General features: G+C 42.6%; 1 protein-coding gene across 2 annotated transcripts; it reads right to left on the bottom strand.

Annotated features, from left to right (window-relative positions):
- Window positions 1-1,976: 1,976 nt before the first annotated feature.
- Window positions 1,977-20,330, bottom strand: LOC135558669 (armadillo repeat-containing protein 1-like). Of its 2 annotated transcripts, XM_064992685.1 has the most exons (8): window positions 19,937-20,330; window positions 17,447-17,524; window positions 13,073-13,272; window positions 12,478-12,569; window positions 5,487-5,673; window positions 5,150-5,266; window positions 4,579-4,653; window positions 1,977-4,301 (listed from the first exon to the last, which is right to left on the bottom strand). In XM_064992685.1, the coding sequence occupies exons 3-8, from the start codon at window positions 13,232-13,234 to the stop codon at window positions 4,110-4,112; spliced, it is 825 nt and encodes a 274-aa protein (XP_064848757.1). In that variant the 5' UTR covers window positions 13,235-13,272; window positions 17,447-17,524; window positions 19,937-20,330; the 3' UTR covers window positions 1,977-4,109. The 2 variants fall into 2 exon arrangements, with proteins under 2 accessions (XP_064848757.1, XP_064848758.1); XM_064992686.1 differs by lacking the exon at window positions 17,447-17,524.
- Between the last annotated feature and the right edge of the window lie 1,593 nt (window positions 20,331-21,923).

Below are 21,923 nucleotides of genomic sequence, written 5' to 3'. Positions count from 1 at the left end.
ATGAGGGTGGTATGAGGGCCCGACGTCCACAGGTGGGGGTTGTGCTTACAGCCCAACACCGTGCAGGATGTTTGGCATTTTCCAGAGAACACCAAGATTTGCAAATTCGCCACTGGCGCCCTGTGCTCTTCACAGATGAAAGCAGGTTCACACTGAGCACATGTGACAGACGTGACAGTCTGGAGACGCCATGGAGAACGTTCTGCTGCCTGCAACATCCTCCAGCATGACCGGTTTGGCGGTGGGTCAGTCATGGTGTGGGGTGGCATTTCTTTGGGGGGCCGCACAGCCCTCCATGTGCTCGCCAGTGGTAGCCTGTCTGCCATTAGGTACCAAGATGAGATCCTCAGACCCCTTGTGAGACCATATGCTGGTGCGGTTGGCCCTGGGTTCCTCCTAATGCAAGACAATGCTAGACCTCATGTGGCTGGAGTGTGTCAGCAGTTCCTGCAAGAGGAAGGCATTGATGCTATGGACTGGCCCGCCCGTTCCCCAGACCTGAATCCAATTGAGCACATCTGGGACATCATGTCTCGCTCCATTCACCAATGCCACGTTGCACCACAGACTGTCCAGGAGTTGGCGGATGCTTTAGTCCAGGTCTGGGAGGAGATCCTTCAGGAGACCGTCCGCCACCTCATCAGGAGCATGCCCAGGCGTTGTAGGAAGGTCATACAGGCACGTGGAGGCCACACACACACTACTGAGCCTCATTTTGACTTATTTTAAGGACATTACATCAAAATTTGATCAGCCTGTAGTGTGGTTTTCCACTTTCATTTTGAGTGTGACTCCAAATCCAGACCTCCATGGGTTGATAAATTTGATTTCCATTGTTAATTTTTGTGATTTTGTTGTCAGCACATTCAACTATGTAAAGAAAAAAGTATTTAATAAGAATATTTCATTCATTCAGATCTAGGATGTGTTATTTTAGTGTTCCCTTTATTTTTTTGATCAGTGTATACAAATCCAGCAACTTGGTGGATTGACAATGATGATGCAATACTGGCACCCTATGTCTACTGTATTGTACTGCAACATACCTCAATATTTTACTCTCATTTTATTATTTAAAGAAAACTGCTGACTAAGTCACTCTGGAATGCAAGCAATATTTGGTTGCGTAGAGTTTGATATTCAGACAGAGGTAAGCTCCTGAATATAAGGCGGAAAAGTAGAGGCTTCCTTTCTTATTGTTCTTACAGTATGCATGGAGTGTGCTGCTGAATGCAGTTTGCCCATTGTTGCATTGTGAATAAAAGGCAGCGATGATGATGATAGCGGGCAGATTCCCAAAGGGAATTCCATTGATGCTTCTCTGCTGAGGTCACATGGGGCTTTGCTTCCTCTGCATTTTCATTGGGATTGTCAGTCAGTCACACAGTCTGCCATATGACAACGGCAGCACTGCTCTTTTCTGTCTGTAGGTCTTGTGGCTGTCCTGTTTTCACCTCTACTTCAATAATACGCCAACCGTGTGGTGAAACTAAACGTAGACTTGTTGATGTATGGACATAGCTGTTTGGGAGTGCAAGTTAACATTTTCCTTCCAATCAGTTGAGCAGGTCACAAGAGCAGGGACTACAGCAAAGATAAGTCTCTGGAAAGAACCGTAGCCTAAACCCATAAATGAGGCTCTTAGCATAATTCTCATCCTCTGTTCTCCTCTACAGGGCCCCACTGGTTTCAAATGTGGGAGGTTGGACATTTTCCAAGCCTATTGGGTCCAACGTAATAGTGAGAAGAGCGTGCATTATGGGAAGGAGCTCAAAGACCAGGCCCTTTTGTAATGTCCCAGGGGAACAATATTCTGTTTCTCTTCACTTTTTGGGGAATTCAAAACACAAGCAAATCCTACAGAGGGAAGCCAAGCCAGTGGGAAACAGAGTGAAGCAGTCAGACACTTCTCAGTAATGTGTAAAATACATCAGTTGTCAGTAAAAAGGAAATTAATTCATTCATTGAAACCAAACCATGTTATATTGTGTACATTTTTAATTGTCATCTCCTCAATTCAAGGCAGTACCCGATCCCATCAGCATCCATAAAATTAACAATTGGACATTTCATATAATAACATTGTTTTTTAATATTATTTTATATAACTCTTAGGAACATACAGCTCACTCAATTGCCCATAACACTACAGACAAACTGACAGGCAGCATACATACACACAGAACATTCCTCTGTGATTGGTGTTCATACATTATCAGTGGAAAGAACCAACTCAAACAGGTTGTAATACGTGAGTGATTAGACCGTGGATTATATGATATAAATTTCCCCTGAGTCGAATAAAGCTGGCAAACAAAAAGGCCGACCTGGATTAATGTTAGTTGATCTAATAAATGGTTTCTGGGGGGGGGGAAGCAAATCAATAACAATACAAAGATAAACATATTTCTAGTGAATGACTTTGTTGGTAAACAATGCACATTGAGTGTGAACAACTATACAGTATTTGCAAATAGGATGCATTCTGCTCTAGCATGATGGTCACAATCTAGTCAGGTGTGATTGTACGAGGTGGGAGAGTCTATAGGACATGTTTTTGCAAGCAACACACAAATACAAGGAGAGGACAACAGTACATTTCTCGACAATTCTATACAATGATTTTTTTCCCCTCCACAGACAGAGAATTACACTCAAGAAACACTTGGCAGAAACTGAACTTTTCCTTGAGACAGTGGCTGAACTTTAAAAAGGGATAGTTATGTGGAGATTTACTTTGAACAGTAATAAGCTCAGCAGAAACATTTCCCATTCATACACTGTAACATGCACAGAAAAAACAACCATTTCAGAAGCTAGGTAATAGGCAAGTGATCCATTATATTGACCAAACAATCCAAAACATTCACTGTTCAACACTTACAGATGACCCTGACAGAAGGCAGCACCCACATGAGTTTAACCACAGGTTTAAGGACACTGCTGGCCAATGCATTTCCAATTAAAATCTAACACAATGTGCATTTCCATCTACATATATTTAGAGAAAAATAATGTTAGGTTTAGCCTAATCTCGGTATGCCCAGAACTAAAATTTCACGTATTTGGTCAAATGCTCAACCATTAATGTTTATGTAGTCTGTCCGCGAGAGATTATGTTTAGCCTTGTCTTATTTTTTAACTATGCGCTAAATCATACAAGACATTGGGGAAAGGAATGTTGTTCCCCAAAAAAATTGTCAGATGCTGTACCTTAAAGAGGAACAATCCTCTTCCTTAGGAAATATATCCTAATACTGTTCTGTAATGAGTAATACCAAGCCAATAAAGCATGACAGCACATTGTTCGAGAATACCAATGTTCAGACTGTGCAAAATATTCATGCTTTTACTGAAGATAAAATGTCTCTTCTCCAACCAGCCCCACAGTCCTTTAAACATTGCTCATAATCCTCCACATATATTTCATGAATGATTTAAGTTGGCATTGGAATTTAAAGAGTACCCACGCGAGTTGATACAGTGTCTGCATCAGTAACCTTTGGTATGTTAAAGTAAGGAGCCGTACAGGCTTCAGAACTAAAGCAGACAGTCAGTCATGCAAGGGCATCCATGTAAACAGAATGAAACGAAAGGCACCATAACTGGACACATGCTGATTACTGCATATTCTACAATACCATTGAGAAAATAGGGAAGGAGGTCTGTTATTGTTCAAAGGTTGGTCAAAAAGACCCAGAAATAATGATTTGAAGGATCTGAAATCAAACTACAGGAACTTCATGTTGTGGCAACGTTTCTGATGGATCAATTCCTATTAAAATGGTGCCACAATAAAGCTCCTCACAATAAGACATTTTGGTTTTCAAATACATGGACCCATTTACATTTGCAGAAAGAATAGTCTAGCTCTCAATCAAAACCCAAAAGATAAGAAATGAGAATCCATTCCGGAAGCCGGTCCTCTCCCTCGATGGCTTGGTGATTCTGTACGATGCCAGGTGGGAGTGTGTGTAAGATTGTGGGTGCGTGCATGTGTGTACTGCATACCGTTGGAATCGTTTGTTGTTACACATTGCCTTTGGCAGTCCAGCTCTTTGGCAGCTGGGAGCCTGATTCTGTCTGAAGAGGTGTAAGTGGTCTGGGAGTCACCAGTAGAAAGAGCGGGACAGAAAGTTAGCAGCAGTGCCTAGCCAGCCTGCTCCGTCCTGCCCTGTGCCCACGCTGGTCACAGCCTTGTCTGGCTCCTGGGATGGGCTCTCCTCCTCTGGAAGATAGTCTGGAAGATTCACATTCTGCTCCACTGCTACCGAACCATCCTCTGGGAATGGGATGATTACCTATACAGCAAAAGGAAGTGCTCAATTAAATGTGCACCACAAGGTAGATGATATTCCTGGCATACAAGGTCAAGGACCATGGTATTTGAATTTAGATTCTGATTAGATACCAAACTTATTTTTGTAAGCTTCGTCCTTGAGATAAGATCATTCCTTAATATTTGTAAAGACCTTCTCTGGGAATCAAATTGACAGACTAGAAAATAACAGAGATTCAGCCAAGGCTCTGTTAAGACAACAGAAACATAGAACTGGAAATTAATTCAGAAAGACAAACCTCATTTCCATCCTCTCCCCTGACCACCTGTTGAGCTTTCATTACTTCAGTTGATGCGATGGCAGAACCCAGAGCCTACAGAGGAAACAGATATTTGATTTAACAACGACACATCAGCCATGATTCCCTCCTCAGCATGTGTTACAGGGCCGCAGGTTGTATAACTCAACTTAATCTCTTGTAGACATACGTTTAACATCTGTCCAAAGACTCTTAGATTTGATGAATAATGGAGGAACAATTGTTCCAGTGTGCAGATTTTTCAAGGCTGGTTATTTGGACAAATCAAGATTTCGCAGGGTGTGCACCTACACCTGGCATCTTTCAACTTTGGGAAGGGGAGGGGACTTTTGCCCCATACACTCTCCCGAAACTTGCAGAGTTGGGTTGAGCTACCAAAGAGGATCCATCCAGGTTCTGCCACTCACTCTGCCACTCAGTGTTATATCTCATATCTCCCTCCATCTAATCAATCAGCTGCAAGATATTGGTTTTGGGTTGCCGAGATTAGACTCACCTCTGCCCTCCTCCCCAGAATATTATGTAATAGGACAGACCGAATGTGACTAACCTCTGCCTTCAGGTCTGAGCGGATTCTGATGATGCACCTCTTAACGGCCATCTGGAATGTGAAGCTGATGACACCTCGGATCTTCAACAGGGCCTCTTCACAAAGGCTCCTCCGGCTCTGGAGGAGATGAATGGGAATAACTGTATAAACTCATTTTACATCAGGCAGTGGACTACCAGAACTGTCACCTTGGCTAGTAACTATAGCATAATGTATTACAGAACCCAGAATTCTTTGTGTGACATATCAGGTTTAACTTAGTAAAGAAGTTACTGGAGCTAGCATGGTGTGCCGTCTCCTTATCAATATACTTATTGATCAGTATAGGGGCACTCACAGAGTCATCCAGGCCATCTATGTGGAGGACCACTGTTTTGGCCTGCTTGTTGGTGGAGCCCAGGAAGAACTGGGGCTTACGTCTGCAGGAGGGCTCCTTGGGCTTGTATGCATCCTCACTGTTAGAGGCCAGGAGGAGTTCATAGATTTCTGAAGCCAGCAGTTTGGTCTCTCCCGGGGTGGTTGTCCTAAGGGGGAAAGTGATGATGACTAAAATCTTCCATCTCAAAATAGTGTTAACGTACTGGCTCTTAAAGGCCCAATGCAGCCGTTTTATCTCAACATCAACTAATTTCTAGGTAACAATTAAGTACCTTACTGAGAATGTTTTTATTTAAAAAAAAGAAAAAAAGTCAAACATGGTCAAACAAAATTACTCTTTGCATAGAAGTGATTTAAGTAACAATTTTCCTAGGACTGTCTGGGAGTGGTCTGAGTGGGGACAACTAAAAACATAGCCGTTATACAGTGCCTTGCGAAAGTATTCGGCCCCCTTGAACTTTGCGACCTTTTGCCACATTTCAGGCTTCAAACATAAAGATATAAAACTGTATTTTTTTGTGAAGAATCAACAACAAGTGGGACACAATCATGAAGTGGAACGACATTTATTGGATATTTCAAACTTTTTTAACAAATCAAAAACTGAAAAATTGGGCATGCAGCAAACTCTCTCCAGAAGTTCAGTGAGGATCTCTGAATGATCCAATGTTGACCTAAATGACTAATGATGATAAATACAATCCACCTGTGTGTAATCAAGTCTCCGTATAAATGCACCTGCACTGTGATAGTCTCAGAGGTCCGTTAAAAGCGCAGAGAGCATCATGAAGAACAAGGAACACACCAGGCAGGTCCGAGATACTGTTGTGAAGAAGTTTAAAGCCGGATTTGGATACAAAAAGATTTCCCAAGCTTTAAACATCCCAAGGAGCACTGTGCAAGCGATAATATTGAAATGGAAGGAGTATCAGACCACTGCAAATCTACCAAGACCTGGCCGTCCCTCTAAACATTCAGCTCATACAAGGAGAAGACTGATCAGAGATGCAGCCAAGAGGCCCATGATCACTCTGGATGAACTGCAGAGATCTACAGCTGAGGTGGGAGACTCTGTCCATAGGACAACAATCAGTCGTATATTGCACAAATCTGGCCTTTATGGAAGAGTGGCAAGAAGAAAGCCTTTCTTAAAGATATCCATAAAAAGTGTTGTTTTAAAGTTTGCCACAAGCCACCTGGGAGACACACCAGACATGTGGAAGAAGGTGCTCTGATCAGATGAAACCAAAATTGAACTTTTTGGCAACAATGCAAAACGTTATGTTTGGCGTAAAAGCAACACAGCTCATCACCCTGAACACACCATACCCACTGTCAAACATGGTGGTGGCAGCATCATGGTTTGGGCCAGCTGTAATCGCAGCAAAAGGTAGCACTACAAAGTATTAACTTAAGGGGGCTGTATAATTTTGCACGCCCAATTTTTCAGTTTTTGATTTGTTAAAAAAGTTTGAAATATCCAATAAATGTCGTTCCACTTCATGATTGTGTCCCACTTGTTGTTGATTCTTCACAAAAAAATACAGTTTTATATCTTTATGTTTGAAGCCTGAAATGTGGCAAAAGGTCGCAAAGTTCAAGGGGGCCGACTAGTTTCGCAAGGCACTGTAGATATAAACCTGTTATTCCCATATTATACTTATGCTAAAAAAAAATATATATATATTCTACTGAGCCATTTACTTTATGTTGATATTTTTATCTTTTATTATTTATTATTGTTTTTGCATTATCAGAAGGAACCTGCAAGTTTTAAAATGTTTAAACCTTTAGACAATTGAGACAGATTGTGCCTTTGAACACGGTATGGTAGTAGGTGCCAGGCGCACCAGTTTGAGTGTGTCAAGAACTGCAACGCTGCTGGGTTTTTCCATGCTCAACAGTTTCCTGTGTGTATCAAGAGTGGTCCACCACCAAATGGACATCCAGCCAACTTGACACAACCGTGGGAAGCATTGGAGTCAACATGGGCCAGCATCCCTGTGGAACGATTGACACCTTGTAGAGTCCATGCCGTGACAAATTGAGGCTGTTCTGAGGGCAAAAGGAGGTGGCACTCAATATTAGGAAGGTGTTCCTAATGTTTTGTACACTCAGTGAACATTACAGCATGTTATGATAGTCAATTGAAACAATTGCAAACTTCAGCAAACTCATTTAACAACAGTCTTAAAACTGTCCTGTCGGCACCAGGGAATCCAGGTGGAATTTGTTTTGTAAAGTATTCCATAACTGTGGTGCGTTAAAACTAAAGGCGGATTTACCAAACTTTGTGGAGACAGCGGGAACCTAAGAGTTAACCAACCTTGCAAATGGGTTTGGTATCTCATATTTTTTATATTTTTTTTCAACAGGGAAGTGTGGTATGTTGGAAGCTTGTGGAGCAGAGCTTTGTAAACAATAAGGGAGTAATGAAGTGCTCTATGGGACTTTAGTGAGGTCCAGCCGGCTAACAAAACTTATTGGCATAGAGGTTTGGAACTCTTTCTTATTCGTCTATCAACTAATTTACCTCCTAGTGATGTCACCAGGCCGGCCAAATCTACATCCCCCCAAAACAGGCTGAAATTTCAACTTCAGCGTGGAAATATACATTGGGGCAAAAAAGTATTTAGTCAGCCACCAAATGTGCAAGTTCTCCCACTTAAAAAGATGAGAGGCGCCTGTAATTTTCATCATGGGCACTCTTCAACTATGACAGACAAAATGAGAAGAAAAAAAATCCAGAAAATCACATTGTAGGATTTTTAATTAATTTATTTGCAAATTATGGTGGAAAATAAGTATTTGGTCATTAACAAAAGTTTCTCAATATTTTGTTATATACCCTTTGTTAGCAATGACAGAGGTCAAACGTTTTCTGTAAGTCTTCACAAGGTTCACACACACTGTTGCTGGTATTTTGGCCCATTCCTCCATGCAGATCTCCTCTAGAGCAGTGATGTTTTGGGGCTGTTGCTGGGCAACAGGGACTTTCAACTCCCTCCAAAGATTTTCTATGGGGTTGAGATCTGGAGACTGGCTAGGCCACTCCAGGAACTTAATGCTTCTCACGAAGCCACTCCTCGTTGCCCGGGCGGTGTGTTTGGGATCATTGTCACGCTGAAAGACCCAGCCATGTTTCATCTTCAATGCCCTTGCTGATGGAAAGAGGTTTTCAATCAAAATCTCACGATACATGGCCCCATTCATTCTTTCCTTTACACGGATTAGTCATCCTGGTCCCTTTGCAGAAAAACAGCCCCAAAGCATGATGTTTCCACCCCCATGCTTCACAGTAGGTATGGTGTTCTTTGGATGCAACTCAGCATTCTTTGTCCTCCAAACACGACGAGTTGAGTTTTTACCAAAAAGTTATATTTGACATTCTCCCAATCTTCTTCTGGATCATCCAAATGCTCTCTAGCAAACTTCGACGGGCCTGGACATGTACTGGCATAAGCAGGGGGATACGTCTGGCACTGCAGGATGAGTCCCTGGTGGCGTAGTGTGTTACTGATGGTAGGCTTTGTTACTTTGGTCCCAGCTCTCTGCAGGTCATTTACTCGGTCCCCCCGTATGGTTCTGGGATTTTTGCTCACCGTTCTTGTGATCATTATCCACGGGGTGAGCTCTTGCGTGGAGCCCCAGATTGAGGGATATTATCAGTGGTCTTGTATGTCTTCCATTTCCTAATAATTGCTCCCACAGTTGATTTCTTCAAACCAAGCTGCTTACCTATTGCAGATTCAGTCTTCCCAGCCTGGTGCAGGTCTACAATTTTGTTTCTGGTGTCCTTTGACAGCTCTTTGGTCTTGGCCATAGCGGAGTTTGGAGTGTGACTGTTTGAGGTTGTGGACAGGTGTCTTTTATACTGATAACAAGTTCAAACAGGTGCCATTAATACAGGTAACGAGTGGAGGACAGAGGAGCCTATTAACCTCTTGATGCTATGGGGGCGCTATTTCATTTTTGGATGAAAAACGTTCCCGTTTTAAACAAGATATTTTGTCACAAAAAGATGCTCGACTATGCATATAATTGATAGCTTTCGAAAGAAAACACTCTGACGTGTCCAGAACTACCAAGATATTTTCTGTGCGTGCCCTAGAACGTGAGCTTCAGGCAAAACCAAGATGAGACGGCATCCAGGAAATGAGCAGGATTTTTGAGGCTCTGTTTTCCATTGTCTCCTTATATGGCTGTGAATGCGAGAGGAGTGAGTCAACCTTTTCTGTCGTTTCTCCAAGGTGTCTGCAGCATTGTGACGTATTTGTAGGCAGATCATTGGAAGATTGACCATAAGAGACCACATTTACCAGGTGTCCGCCCGGTGTCCTGCGCCGAAATTGGTGCACAAAAGTCAGCTGCCAGTATTTTTCCATGGGATTCAGAAAGGAAAGCAGGCTTCCACTAACGATATATCAATGAAGAGATATGTGAAAAAACACCTTGAGGATTGATTCCAAACAACGTTTGCCATGTTTCGGTCGATATTATGTAGTTAATTCGGAAAACGTTTGACGTTGTAGGTGACTGAATTTTCGGTTCGTTTCGGTAGCCAGATGCAATGTAGAAAACGGAACGATTTCTCTTACACACAGACGCTTTCAGGAAAAACTGCGCATTTGGTATGTAACTGAGAGTCTCCTCATTGAAAACATCAGAAGCTCTTCAAAGGTAAATGATTTTATTTATTTGGTTATCTGTTTTTTGTGAAAATGTTGCGTGCTAAATGCTACTCAAAATGCTATGCTAGCTTTGCATACTCTTACACAAATTAGTCAATTTCTATGGTTCAAAAGCATATTTTGAAAATCTGAGATGACAGTGTTGTTAAGAAAAGGCTAAGCTTGAGAGCAGACGCATTATTTTCATTTTATTTGCGATTTTCAGAAATCGTTAACGTTGCGTTATGCTAATGAGCCTGAGGCTTTAGTCACGATCCCGGATCCGGGATGGGGAGTTCCAAGAGGTTAAAGAAGAAGTTACAGGTCTGTGAGAGCCAGAAATCTTGCTTGTTTGTAGGTGACCAAATACTTATTTTCCACCATAATTTGCAAATTAATTAATTAAAAATCCTACAATGTGATTTTTCTGGATTTTTTTTTTCTTCTCATTTTCTCTGTCATCGTTGAAGTGTACCTATGATGAAAATTACAGGCCTCTCATCTTTTTTAAGTGGGAGAACTTGCACAATTGGTGGCTGACTATACTTTTTTTGCACCACTGTACAATAATATAAACGCAACATGTAAAGTTTGTATAATGAACTGAAGTTAAAGATGCCAGAAATGTTCCATACATAAGAAAAGGTTGTTTCTCTCAAATTGTGCACAAATTTGTTTACATCCCTGTCAGTGAGCATGTCTCCATTGCCAAAATAATCCAGCCACCTGCGAGGTGTGGCATATCAAGAAGCTGATTAAACAGCGTTATCATTACACAGGTGCACCTTGTGATGGGGATAATAAAAGGCCACTCTAAAATGTGCAGTTTTATCACACAACAGTCTCAAGTTGAGGGAGCGTGCATTTGGCATGCTGATTGCAGAAACGTCCAACAGAGCTGTTGCCAGAGAATTGAATGTTAATTTCTCTACCATAAGCCGCCTCCAACATTGTTTTAGAACATTTAACAGTATGTCCAACTGGCCTCAACCACAGATCATGTGTAACCACGCTAGCCCAGGACCTCCACATCCGGCTTCTTCAACTGCGGGATCATCTGAGACCAACCACCCTGAGAGTTGTTGGAAACTGTGGGTTTACACAACCAAAGAATTTTAGCACAAACTGTCAGAAACCATCTCAGAGAAGCTCATCTGCGTGCTTGTTGTCCTCACCGGGGTCTTGACCGGACTGCAGTTCAGAGTTGTAGCCGATTTCAGTGGGAAAATGCGCACTTTCAATGGCCACTGGCATGCTGGAGAAGTGTTCTCCTCACGGATCAATCCAGGTTTCAACTGTACCGGGCAGATGCCGTCGAGTGGGCGAGCGTTTTGCTGATATTAACGTTGTGAACAGAGTGCCCCATGGTGGCAGTGGGGTTATGGTATGGGTAGGCATTAGCTATGGACAACGAACACAATTGCATTTTATCGATGGCTATTTGAATGTGATGGCAACTTGACCTGTACACAATTCCTGAAAGCTGAAAATGTCCCAGTTCTTCCATACTCACCAGACATGGCACCCATTGAGCATGTTTGGGATGCTCTGGATTGCGGGTTCCAGTTCCCGCCAATATCCAGCTATTTCTCACAGCCATTGAGAAACAACATTCCACAATCAACGATCTGATCAACTCTATGTGAAGGAGATGTCTCACACTGCATGAGGCAAATGGTGGTCACACCAGATACTAACTGGTTCTGATCCACTCCCCCTTTTTTTAAGGTATCTGTGACCATCAGATGCATATCTGTATTCACAGTAATGTGTAATCCATAGATTAGGGCCTCATTTATTTGTTTCAATTGACTGAGTTCCTTATATGATCTGTAACTGTGAAATTTAGCATGTTTCGTTCATATTTTTGTTCAGCATATAAAACAGACAATTACATTTTTGACTGCACTGGGCCTTTAACTGTGAGCCCCAAGCAAATTTGCAAATGCATTTTTTCAACAAAAATACCTCTAGTTCTTGCTCAGAATGTTTGTTTCTCTATTTATTTTATGCATAATCACTACATTTTAGAGAAGACAGAACACACAAAATGCTACTTAGAGAAACATCTGTGTCTAAGGAGATGAACTATAAAATGTTCGACATGAGTTTAGGATCTGTTACATTTTAAAACCGTGCGTCTCACACGGAAAAAGTAGAGATGCAAAGAAACTTTTGCAAATAATTACAAATATTTTCTATTTGATAATGATATCAACAGAGAAGATGAGTGAGACAAGACCATCATGATTTGGGCTTCTGCAAGGGCCATATACTCACTTTTGCATGACATTCTGAAGACTTAACATCATCCCAAGCTCTCCCCTCATTTTCTCCTTGTTTTGACGGCATTCTGCGAGGTAGCGCACAGCCTGAAGGGGACACAATCACAATTTAGGAACATAAGAAATGCATTCATCCCACAGCAAAATTACATTTCCACATCCAAGGTTAAGGAGCTTGGTAATTGAATTAAGATTAGAGACAGACAAGTCACTTCAGTAACCAGGTCATTGACCAGCTCGGCCCGACTGTCTGCAGTGCACTACTACTATTTCAGGCACATTTTTTCACAAGAAGTACTGCTCCAAATAGTTTAGCTAGGTGTAAAATTGCACGACTAAGACCTCCCTGGCAAAAATGTCAAAGTTAATGATAGATTTCTGGATCTTAGATTACTTCAGACTATTTTGAGGAAGTCTTACTACGTTGTTGAAACGGTGGCTCAAGAGGGACAGTAATATTGCAGCTTTTTTCTTGTTATTCAAGCGAAAGTCTTTAGGGAGTACGCCTAGCCAAGATCTGCTAGTAGCAAACCAAACGTATGTATGCAGACACTTTTAGAACGCAATGCATCCACTACTTGGGGCCTTACCAGGAGTGCTGAGTAGACAACCTGGGGGTTGGGGTGGTCCAGAAAAATGATGAGTCCCGGTAAGCAACCTTGGTCCTGAACGATGGCTCTTCTGTTCATGGGATCTGCAGCAAGATCCCTCAGCTGGTTCACCACAGCCAAAGCGTCTGGCTCCCCACTCATGATGCTGCCTCTTACAGACCCATGCAAGACTGAATCGACTGAGGGAGAGGAGATGGAGGGGCCGACATTAGGAAACATGTCATCTGCTGCTGTTAAATGTCTTAGCTAACTCAATAGTAAATTCAATACTCTAGCTACTGTAAACCTTGTATGGAGCTAGATAGCTACATTCTCCAGAACAACAAATCAAATGTTATGTCACATACACATGGTTAGCAGATGTTAATGCGAGTGTAGCGAAATGCTTGTGCTTCTAGTTCCCGACAATGCAGTAATAACCAATGAGTAATCTAAACTAACAATTTCACAATAACAACCTTATACACACACACACACAAGTGTAAAGGGATGAAGAATATGTACATAAAAATATATGAATGAGTGATGGTACAGAACAGCACAGGCAAGATGCAGTAGATGGTATCGAGTACAGTATATACATATGAGATTAGTAATGTAGGGTATGTAAACATATACAAGTGGCATTGTTTAAAGTGGCTAGTGATACATTTTCTACCTAAATTTTCCATTATTAAAGTGGCTGGAGTTGAGTCAGTTTGTTGGCAGCAGCCACTCAACGTTAGTGGTGGCTGTTTAACAGTCTGATGGCCTTGAGATAGAAGCTGTTTTTCAGTCTATCGGTCCCTGCTTTGTTGCACCTGTACTGACCTCGCCTTCTGGATGATAGCGGGGTGAACAGGCAGTGGCTCGGGTGGTAGTTGTCCTTGATGAGCTTTATGGCATTCCTGTGACATCGGGTGGTGTAGGTGTCCTGGAGGGCAGGTAGTTTGCCCCCGGTGATGCGTTGTGCAGATCTCACTACCCTCTGGAGAGCCTTACGGTTGTGGGTGGAGCAGTTGCCGTACCAGGCGGTGATACAGCCCGACAGGATGCTCTCGATTGAGTGCTTTTGATGACAAGCCGAATTTCTTCAGCCTCCTGAGGTTGAATAGGTACTGATGCGCCTTCTTCACCACGCTGTCTGTGTGGGTGGACCAATTCAGTTTGTCCGTGATGTGTAAGCCGAACTTAAAACGCACTACCCTCTCCACTACTGTCCCGTAGATGTGGATAGGGTGCTCCCTCTGCTGTTTCCTGAAGTCCACGATAATCTCCTTTGTTTTGTTGACTGTAAGGTTATTTTCCTGACACCACACTCCGAGGGCCCTCACCTCATCCCGATAGGCCGTCTCGTCGTTGTTGGTAATCAAGCCAACCCTTGTGGGGCCCCAGTGTTGAGGATCAGCGGGGTGGAGATGTTATCTACCCTCACCACCTGGGGGCAGCCCGTCAGGAAGTCCAGTACCCAGTTGCACAGGGCGGGGTTGAGACCCAGCTTGATGACGAATTTGGAGGGTACTATGGTGTTAAATGCTGAGCTGTAGTCGATGAACAGCATTCTCACATAGGTATTCCTCTTGTTCTGATGGTCAGTGCGCAGTGTGGTTGCGATTGTGTCGTCTGTGGACCCATTGGGGCGGTAAGCAAATTGGAGGGGTCTAGGGTGTCAGGTAGGGTGGAGGTGATATGGTCCTTTTTTTAAAATCTTTTTTTACCCCTTTTTCTCCCCAATTTCGTGGTATCCAATTGTTGTAGTAGCTACTATCTTGTCTCATCGCTACAACTCCTGTACGGGCTCGGGAGAGACGAAGGTTGAAAGTCATGCGTCCTCCGATACACAACTCAACCAGCCGTACTGCTTCTTAACACAGCGCACATCCAACCCGGAAGCCAGCCGCACCAATGTGTTGGAGGGTACACCGTGCACCTGGAAACCTTGGTTAGCGCGCACTGCGCCCGGCCCGCCACAGGGGTCGCTGGTGCCCCGATGAGACAAGGACATCCCTACCGACCAAGCCCTCCCTAACCCGGACGACGCTAGGCCAAATGTGCGTCGCCCCCCGGTCGCGGCCGGTTACAACAGAGCCTGGGCGCGAACCCAGGGACTCTGATGGCACAGCTGTAGTACAGCGCCCTTAACCACTGCGCCACCCGGGAGACCCGGTGATATGGTCCGTCTCTCAAAGCACTTCACGATGACGGAAGTGAGTGCTACAGGGCGGTAGTCGTTTAGCTCAGTTACCTTAGCTTTCTTGGGAACAGGAACAATGGTGGCCCTCTTGAAGCATGTGGGACAGCAAACTGGGATAAGGATTGATTGAATATGTCCGTAAACACCCCAGCCAACTGGTCTGCGCATGCTCTGATGACGTGGCTGGGGCTGCCGTCTGGGCCTGCAGCCTTGCGAGGGTTAACACGTTTAAATGTTTTACTCACGTCGGCTGCAGTGAAGGAGAGTCCGCAGGTTTTAATAGCGGGCCGTGTCAGTGGCACTGTATTTTCCTCAAGGCGAGCAATGAAGTTGTTAAGTCTGTCTGGAAGCAAGATATCCTGGTCCGCGACGGGGCTTATTTTATTTTTGTAATCCGTAATTGACTATAGACCCTGCCACATACCTCTTGTGTCTGAGCCATTGAATTGCGACTCTACTTTGTCTCTATACTGACGCTTAGCTTGTTTGATTGCCTTGCGGAGGGAATAGCTACACTGTTTGTATTCGGTCATGTTTCCGGTCACCTTGCCCTGATTAAAAGCAGTGGTTCGCGTTTTCAGTTTTGCGCGAATGCTGCCATCAATCCACGGTTTCTGGTTTGAGACTGTTTTAATTGTGTCTGTGGGTACGACATCGCCGATGCACTTGCTAATAAACTCGCTCACCGAATAAGCATATTCATCAATATTGTTGTTTGACACAATGCAGAACATATCCCAGTCCAAGTGATCGAAGCAATCTTGAAGCGTGGAATCAGATTGATCGGACCAGCGTTGAATAGACCTGAGCAAGGGAGCTTCCCGTTTTAGTCTCTGTCTATAGGCAGGGAGCAACAAAAGTGGGTCGTGGTCAGCTTTTCCGAAAAGGGGCGGGGGAGGGCCTTACATGCGTCGCGGAAGTTAGAATAACAATGATCCGGGGTTTTGCCAGCCCTGGTAGCACAATCGATATGCTGAAAGAATTTAGGGAGTCTTGTATTCAGATTAGCCTTGTTAAAATCCCCAGCTACAATGAATGCAGCCTCAGGATATGTGGTTTCCAGTTTACATAGAGTCAAATGAAGTTTGGGGGGAATATATGCGGCTGTGATTATAATCAAAGAGAATTCTCTTGGTAGATAATGCAGGTCGACATTTGATTGTGAGGAATTCTAAGTGAGGTGAACAGAAGGACTTGAGTTCCTGTATGTTGTTATGATCACACCACGTCTCGTTAATCATAAGGCATACCCCCCCACCCCTCTTCTTACCAGAAAGATGCTTGTTTCTGTCAGCGCAATGCGTGAAGAAACCAGCTGGCTGTACCGACTCCGATAGCTAGCTATACTGTCTCAAGTGAGCCATGTTTCCGTTAAGCAAAGAACTTTACAGTCTCTTATGTCTCTCTGGAATGCTACTCTTGCTCGGATTTCATCTACCTTGTTGTCAAGAGACTGGACATTGGCGAGTCGCATGCTCGAGAGCGGTGCGCGATGTGCCTGTCTCCGGAGCCTGACCAGAAGACCGCTTTGTCTGCCCCTTTTACAGCGCCGTTATGCTGGTTCGCCGGCTGGGATCCGATCCATTGTCCAAGGTGGTGGGCAAAACAGAGGATCTGCTTCAGGAAAGTTATATTCCTGGTCGTAATGATGGTGAGTTGACGTTGCTCTTATATCCAATAGTTCCTCCCGACTGTATGTAATAAAACCTTAGATTACCTGGGGTACCAATGTAAGAAATAACACGTAAAAAAAAATTAAAAAATACTGCCTAGTTTCCTAGGAACGCGAAGCGAGGCGGCCATCTCTGTCGACGCCGGAAGTTGTAAATAATGTGTGTTTAGTACACATACAGACAGTGTCTTCAGAAATTATTCTCACCCTTTACTTTTTCCACATTTTGTTGTGTTACAGTCTGAATTTGAAATGTATTAACTTGAGATTTAGTGTCACTGATCTACACACAATACCCCATAATGTCAAAGTGGAATTATGTTTTTAGAAATGTTCACAAATGAAAAGCTGAAATTTCTTGAGTCAATAAGTATTAAACCCTTCTGTTATGGCAAGCCTAAATAAGTTCAGGAGTAAAAATGTGCTTCACAAGTTAAATAATACATTTCATGGACCCACTCCATATTTTTATGACTACCCCATCTCTGTACCTAAGACATACAATTACCTGTAAGCCGAGAAGTGAATTTCAAGCACAGATTCAACCAAAGAACATGGAGGTTTTCCAATGATTTGCAAAGGGCACCTATTGGTAGAGGGGTACAAAAAAAGCAGACATTGAATATCCCTTTAAGCATGGTGCAGTTATTAATTACACTTTGGATGGTGTATTAATACACCCAGTCACAAAAAGAAAAAAAAATACTGCCACCCTTCTTAACTCAGTTGATGGAGTGGAATGAAATCATTCAGGGATTTAAAATAGTTTAATGGATGTGATAGGAGATTACTGAGGATGGATCAACAACATTCCACAATACTAACATGAATGACAGAGTGAAAAAAATATTCCAAAACATGCATCCTGTTTGCAATAAGGCACTAAAATAAAACTGCTAATAAATGTGGCAAAGAAATTAACTTTTTGTTTGGAATACAACGCGGGGCAAATCTAGCACAACATATCACTAAAATATTTTCAAGCATGGTGGTGGCTGCATCATGTTGGGCATGATTGTCGTCAGCAAGGACTAGGGAGTTTTTTTAGGATAAAAAGTGACGAACTTGGTTAAGTCTGCTTTCCAACAGAAACTGGGAGACATATTCACCTTTCAGCAGGACAATTACCTAAAACACAATGCCAAATATACACTGGAGTTGCTTACCAAGAAGACATTGAATGTTCCTAAGTGGCCTAGTTACAGTTTTGACTTAAATTGGCTTGAAAATCTATGTCAAGACTTAAACATGGGTGTCTATCAATGATGAACAACCAACTTAACAGAGCTTGAATTTTTTTTTTTTAAGAATAATGAGCAAATATTGTACAATCCAGGTGTGGTCTTAACTTAACGTTACCCAGAAAAAGACAGCTGTAATTGCTGCCAAAGGTGATTCTAACTCAGGGGGTTGAATAAGATATATTCGTGTTTAATTTTCCATTAATAAAAAAAAATATATGGCTTTTTTCTTCCACAGAGTATTTTGTGTAGATCATTGTCAAAAAAAATGAAATCAATTTTATTCCAACTTTGTCATAACAAATTCTGGAAGAGGTGTAAATACTTTCTGAAGGCACTGTACCTAGATTAACTGTTACTCTCAGGATCAAAGTTAGACAAAGAGAGCTCTTGGTAGCCTCGGCAACCAGGTGGCATTCTGCATTCTCCCTACAGCTTTCAGCCATTAGTTCTCCTTCTTCAATGAGGTTTAACGGCTTCCAATAAATGTTGCATTACTGCCACCTACCAGACTGGAGTATAACTTCCTTATACTTTCTTTGCTGAATTTTTTTCTCTCAAAAGAAAAAAAGAAAATACAACAAATACCCTACCATCTAACAATACATTCACAAACAAATAATTAATACCATACTATGCTATTTAAATGTATTTAGTCCTACTTCAGGCCAACAGCCTGAAAGGATGGGACACCACCACTTAACACACCCTGTAATTCTTCTGACTTGAAGTCTCACACACCCAAATACCTCTCTGCAGCTGCCACCACAACCTCTATTTTCTGCGACTTACGTCCCATCCCTGCTGTGCAGTTGATAACTATTACTATAAATGCCAAAAATCCAATCTTACTGAAATATATAACTTGTTGGTTTATCCCTATGTACTGGTACAGATCTACTACTCACACCACTCCTCTCAGGATCCCTCCCCCTTGACCCATCGTCACCTACTTTCTCAGCATATGACAACTTCTGCACTACTCTAACCCTGGAAACCTCAACCTGCCTCTCGCACGGGTCTGCCATTCGTTTTGCCCCCGACTACCTTATGTGAATTACAATCCCAAAGTTGTTTTAACGTTTAGAAAACGTCAATAATAATTGCTTGGGTACAACATTCTAAACACATGGCGCTTATTTAAAAACAAAACAACAAAAAACACTTACGTAGCAGTTTTGCACAGATCCATACAACTCATACAATTCCCCCATCTGATTAAACTACCCTTCCGCTACACATGAGTTAATTAGCACAGGTGGCCCCCTCTTATATAAACAAGCACTGTAACAGAGATATGGCCGTGTGCGAACACTAACCCTATAAGAGGTGTACTAAACCATTTGAAAATAAGTTCTCGCTGATATGAAAGATCGTTCCTAATAATACATGTTAAGATGGAGCATCGGTGCTCCTAACAAAATTCCCCCCGTACAGAAGACGCCTTCGTCCAATGAGTCTTGTATAATGGAACTATATGGTTAAGGACGTGTTTGGAGGACAGGCGAGTGAGTTTATAACATTATTGTGGAAAATATAGCTAGCTAACGTTAGTACATGTATTTACCTAGATACACTCAGCCAATAGTTAACAGTAACTTAATTGTTACCAAACTTGCAAGATTATTCACCATTGTTTTGCATGCAATTACAACAGTATTTAGCAAAACAATGACTCAAATCATTGAACACCGCGAACATCTCTAGTTAGCATTGCCAGCTAGCTAACATTTTTTGTTAGCAAAACAGCCGCATACCTTCAAATAAATGGTTCTTCCGACCAGCACAATGTGCACACAGCGTCAGAGAAAGACAGCATGAAGCAAATCCGACGGGTGAAATAATACATGTAGCCAGGAGCTTTTTTTTTTACATGTTATTCCATTACAAAAATCTGGTATTCGGCAAGCCACAAACAGGACTTTTTTTCCTTGGTGAGCAGGGTCGTCAGTAGTTAACGCAACCACACAGTCATAAACCGTGCCTATTTTTAAAATGTATCTTCTTAAAATCTGATTTTAGAGCTATCATTAACCACACTGTTATCTTTAAATGAAGACCAAAAAGTACATTTTTGTTTTCATATTTTTTTTAAAGATATATACATTTTTACGGAATTTTGCCTTTGTGGATGTTGTCGAAGCGGCCACTCTCCACTATAAACGTCTCTGATTGGCCGTTGGAGGTGACATGCCAATCAGCTGCATTGTTCTTGAAGTGGAAGAGCCGACGCCCTGTGCTTGATGTCAGATGTTGGGCGTGTTCGAAGCGGATAGTGCAGCCGACTTCCGACGGACTAATCTGCAAATCACCTTCCATTATAAATAGCTACTCATTTTTATTTGTAGATCAGTCATGATACATCTATATGCTCCCATTCAGTACTGTATGGTGCTGCCTGACAAAAATGCATACGGTTACACGTTTTTTAATGTTGTGGCAATTCTAATCGGCTCAAGGGAAACAAGTGGGCTCAGACATCGGATTTTATTTTTTGGGGGGGTTTCAAGATTCCTTAAAGGATGTTCAAATCAAAGTTTATTTGTCACCTGCGCGGAATACAACAGGTGTAGACCATAGTGAAATGCTTACTTACACGCTCTAACTAACAGTGCAATTTTTAAGTAAAGAAATAGGTATTTAGGTAAACAATAGATAAGTAAAGACATAAAATAAAAAACAGTGAAAAGACTGAATAACAGTAGTGAGGCTATATACAGGCACCGGTTAGTCGGGCTAATTGAGGTAGTATGTACATGTAGGTATGGTTAAAGTGACTATGCATATATGATAAACAGAGTAGCAGTATCGTAAAAGAGGGGTTAGTGGGTGGCGGGACACAATGCAGATAGTCCGGGTAGCCAATGTGCGGGGGCACCGAGTAATTGGGCTAATTAAGGTAGTATGTACATGAATGTATAGTTAAAGTGACTGCCGATATGATCAGCAGAGAGTAGAAGCAGCGTAAAAGAGGGTTGGGGGACACACACAATGCAAATAGTCCGGGGAGCCATTTGATTACCTGTTCAGGAGTCTAATGGCTTGGGGGTAAAAGCTGTTGAGAAGCCTTTTGGTCCTAGACTTGGCGCTCCGGAACTGCTTGCCATGCGGTAGTATAGAGAACAGTCTATGACTAGGGTGGCTGGGGTCTTTGACAAATGTTAGGGCCTTCCTCTGACACCGCCTGGTGTAGAGGTCCTGGATGGCAGGCAGCTTAGCCCCAGTGATGTACTGGGCCTCTGTAGTGCCTTGCAGTCAGAGGCCGAGCAGTTGCCGTACCAGGCAGTGATGCAACCAGTCAGGATGCTTTCTGTTGCAGCTGTAGAACCATTTGAGGATCTGAGGACCCATGCCAAATCTTTTTAGTTTCCTGAGGGGGAATAGGCTTTGTCGTGCCTTCTTCACGACTGTCTTGGTGTGTTTGGACCGTTCTAGTTTGTTGGTGATGTGGACACCAAGATACTTGAAGCTCTCAACCTGCTCCACTACAGCCCTGTCAATGAGAATCCAGTTGCAGAGGGAGGTGTTTTGTCCCAGGATCCTTAGCTTAGTGATGGATATTGTATCCTTAGCCCCTAGTAATTAAATCAGGGGGGCATCACAGATTATCTTTATATGTTGCCTCAAATCGAATATGGCGTCCAAAATCCTACATGGGTGCCATAATAACATTTGATGGCGGGTAAACGATCTGTAAGTAGGAATTGTGTACATGAGGCATTTTTACAGAATTGTGTACAAAAC

This window comes from Oncorhynchus masou, chromosome 17 (assembly GCF_036934945.1).
Source record: "Oncorhynchus masou masou isolate Uvic2021 chromosome 17, UVic_Omas_1.1, whole genome shotgun sequence".
Lineage (NCBI taxonomy): Eukaryota > Metazoa > Chordata > Actinopteri > Salmoniformes > Salmonidae > Oncorhynchus > Oncorhynchus masou.
This window is presented reverse-complemented; position numbering and strand designations above follow the sequence as displayed.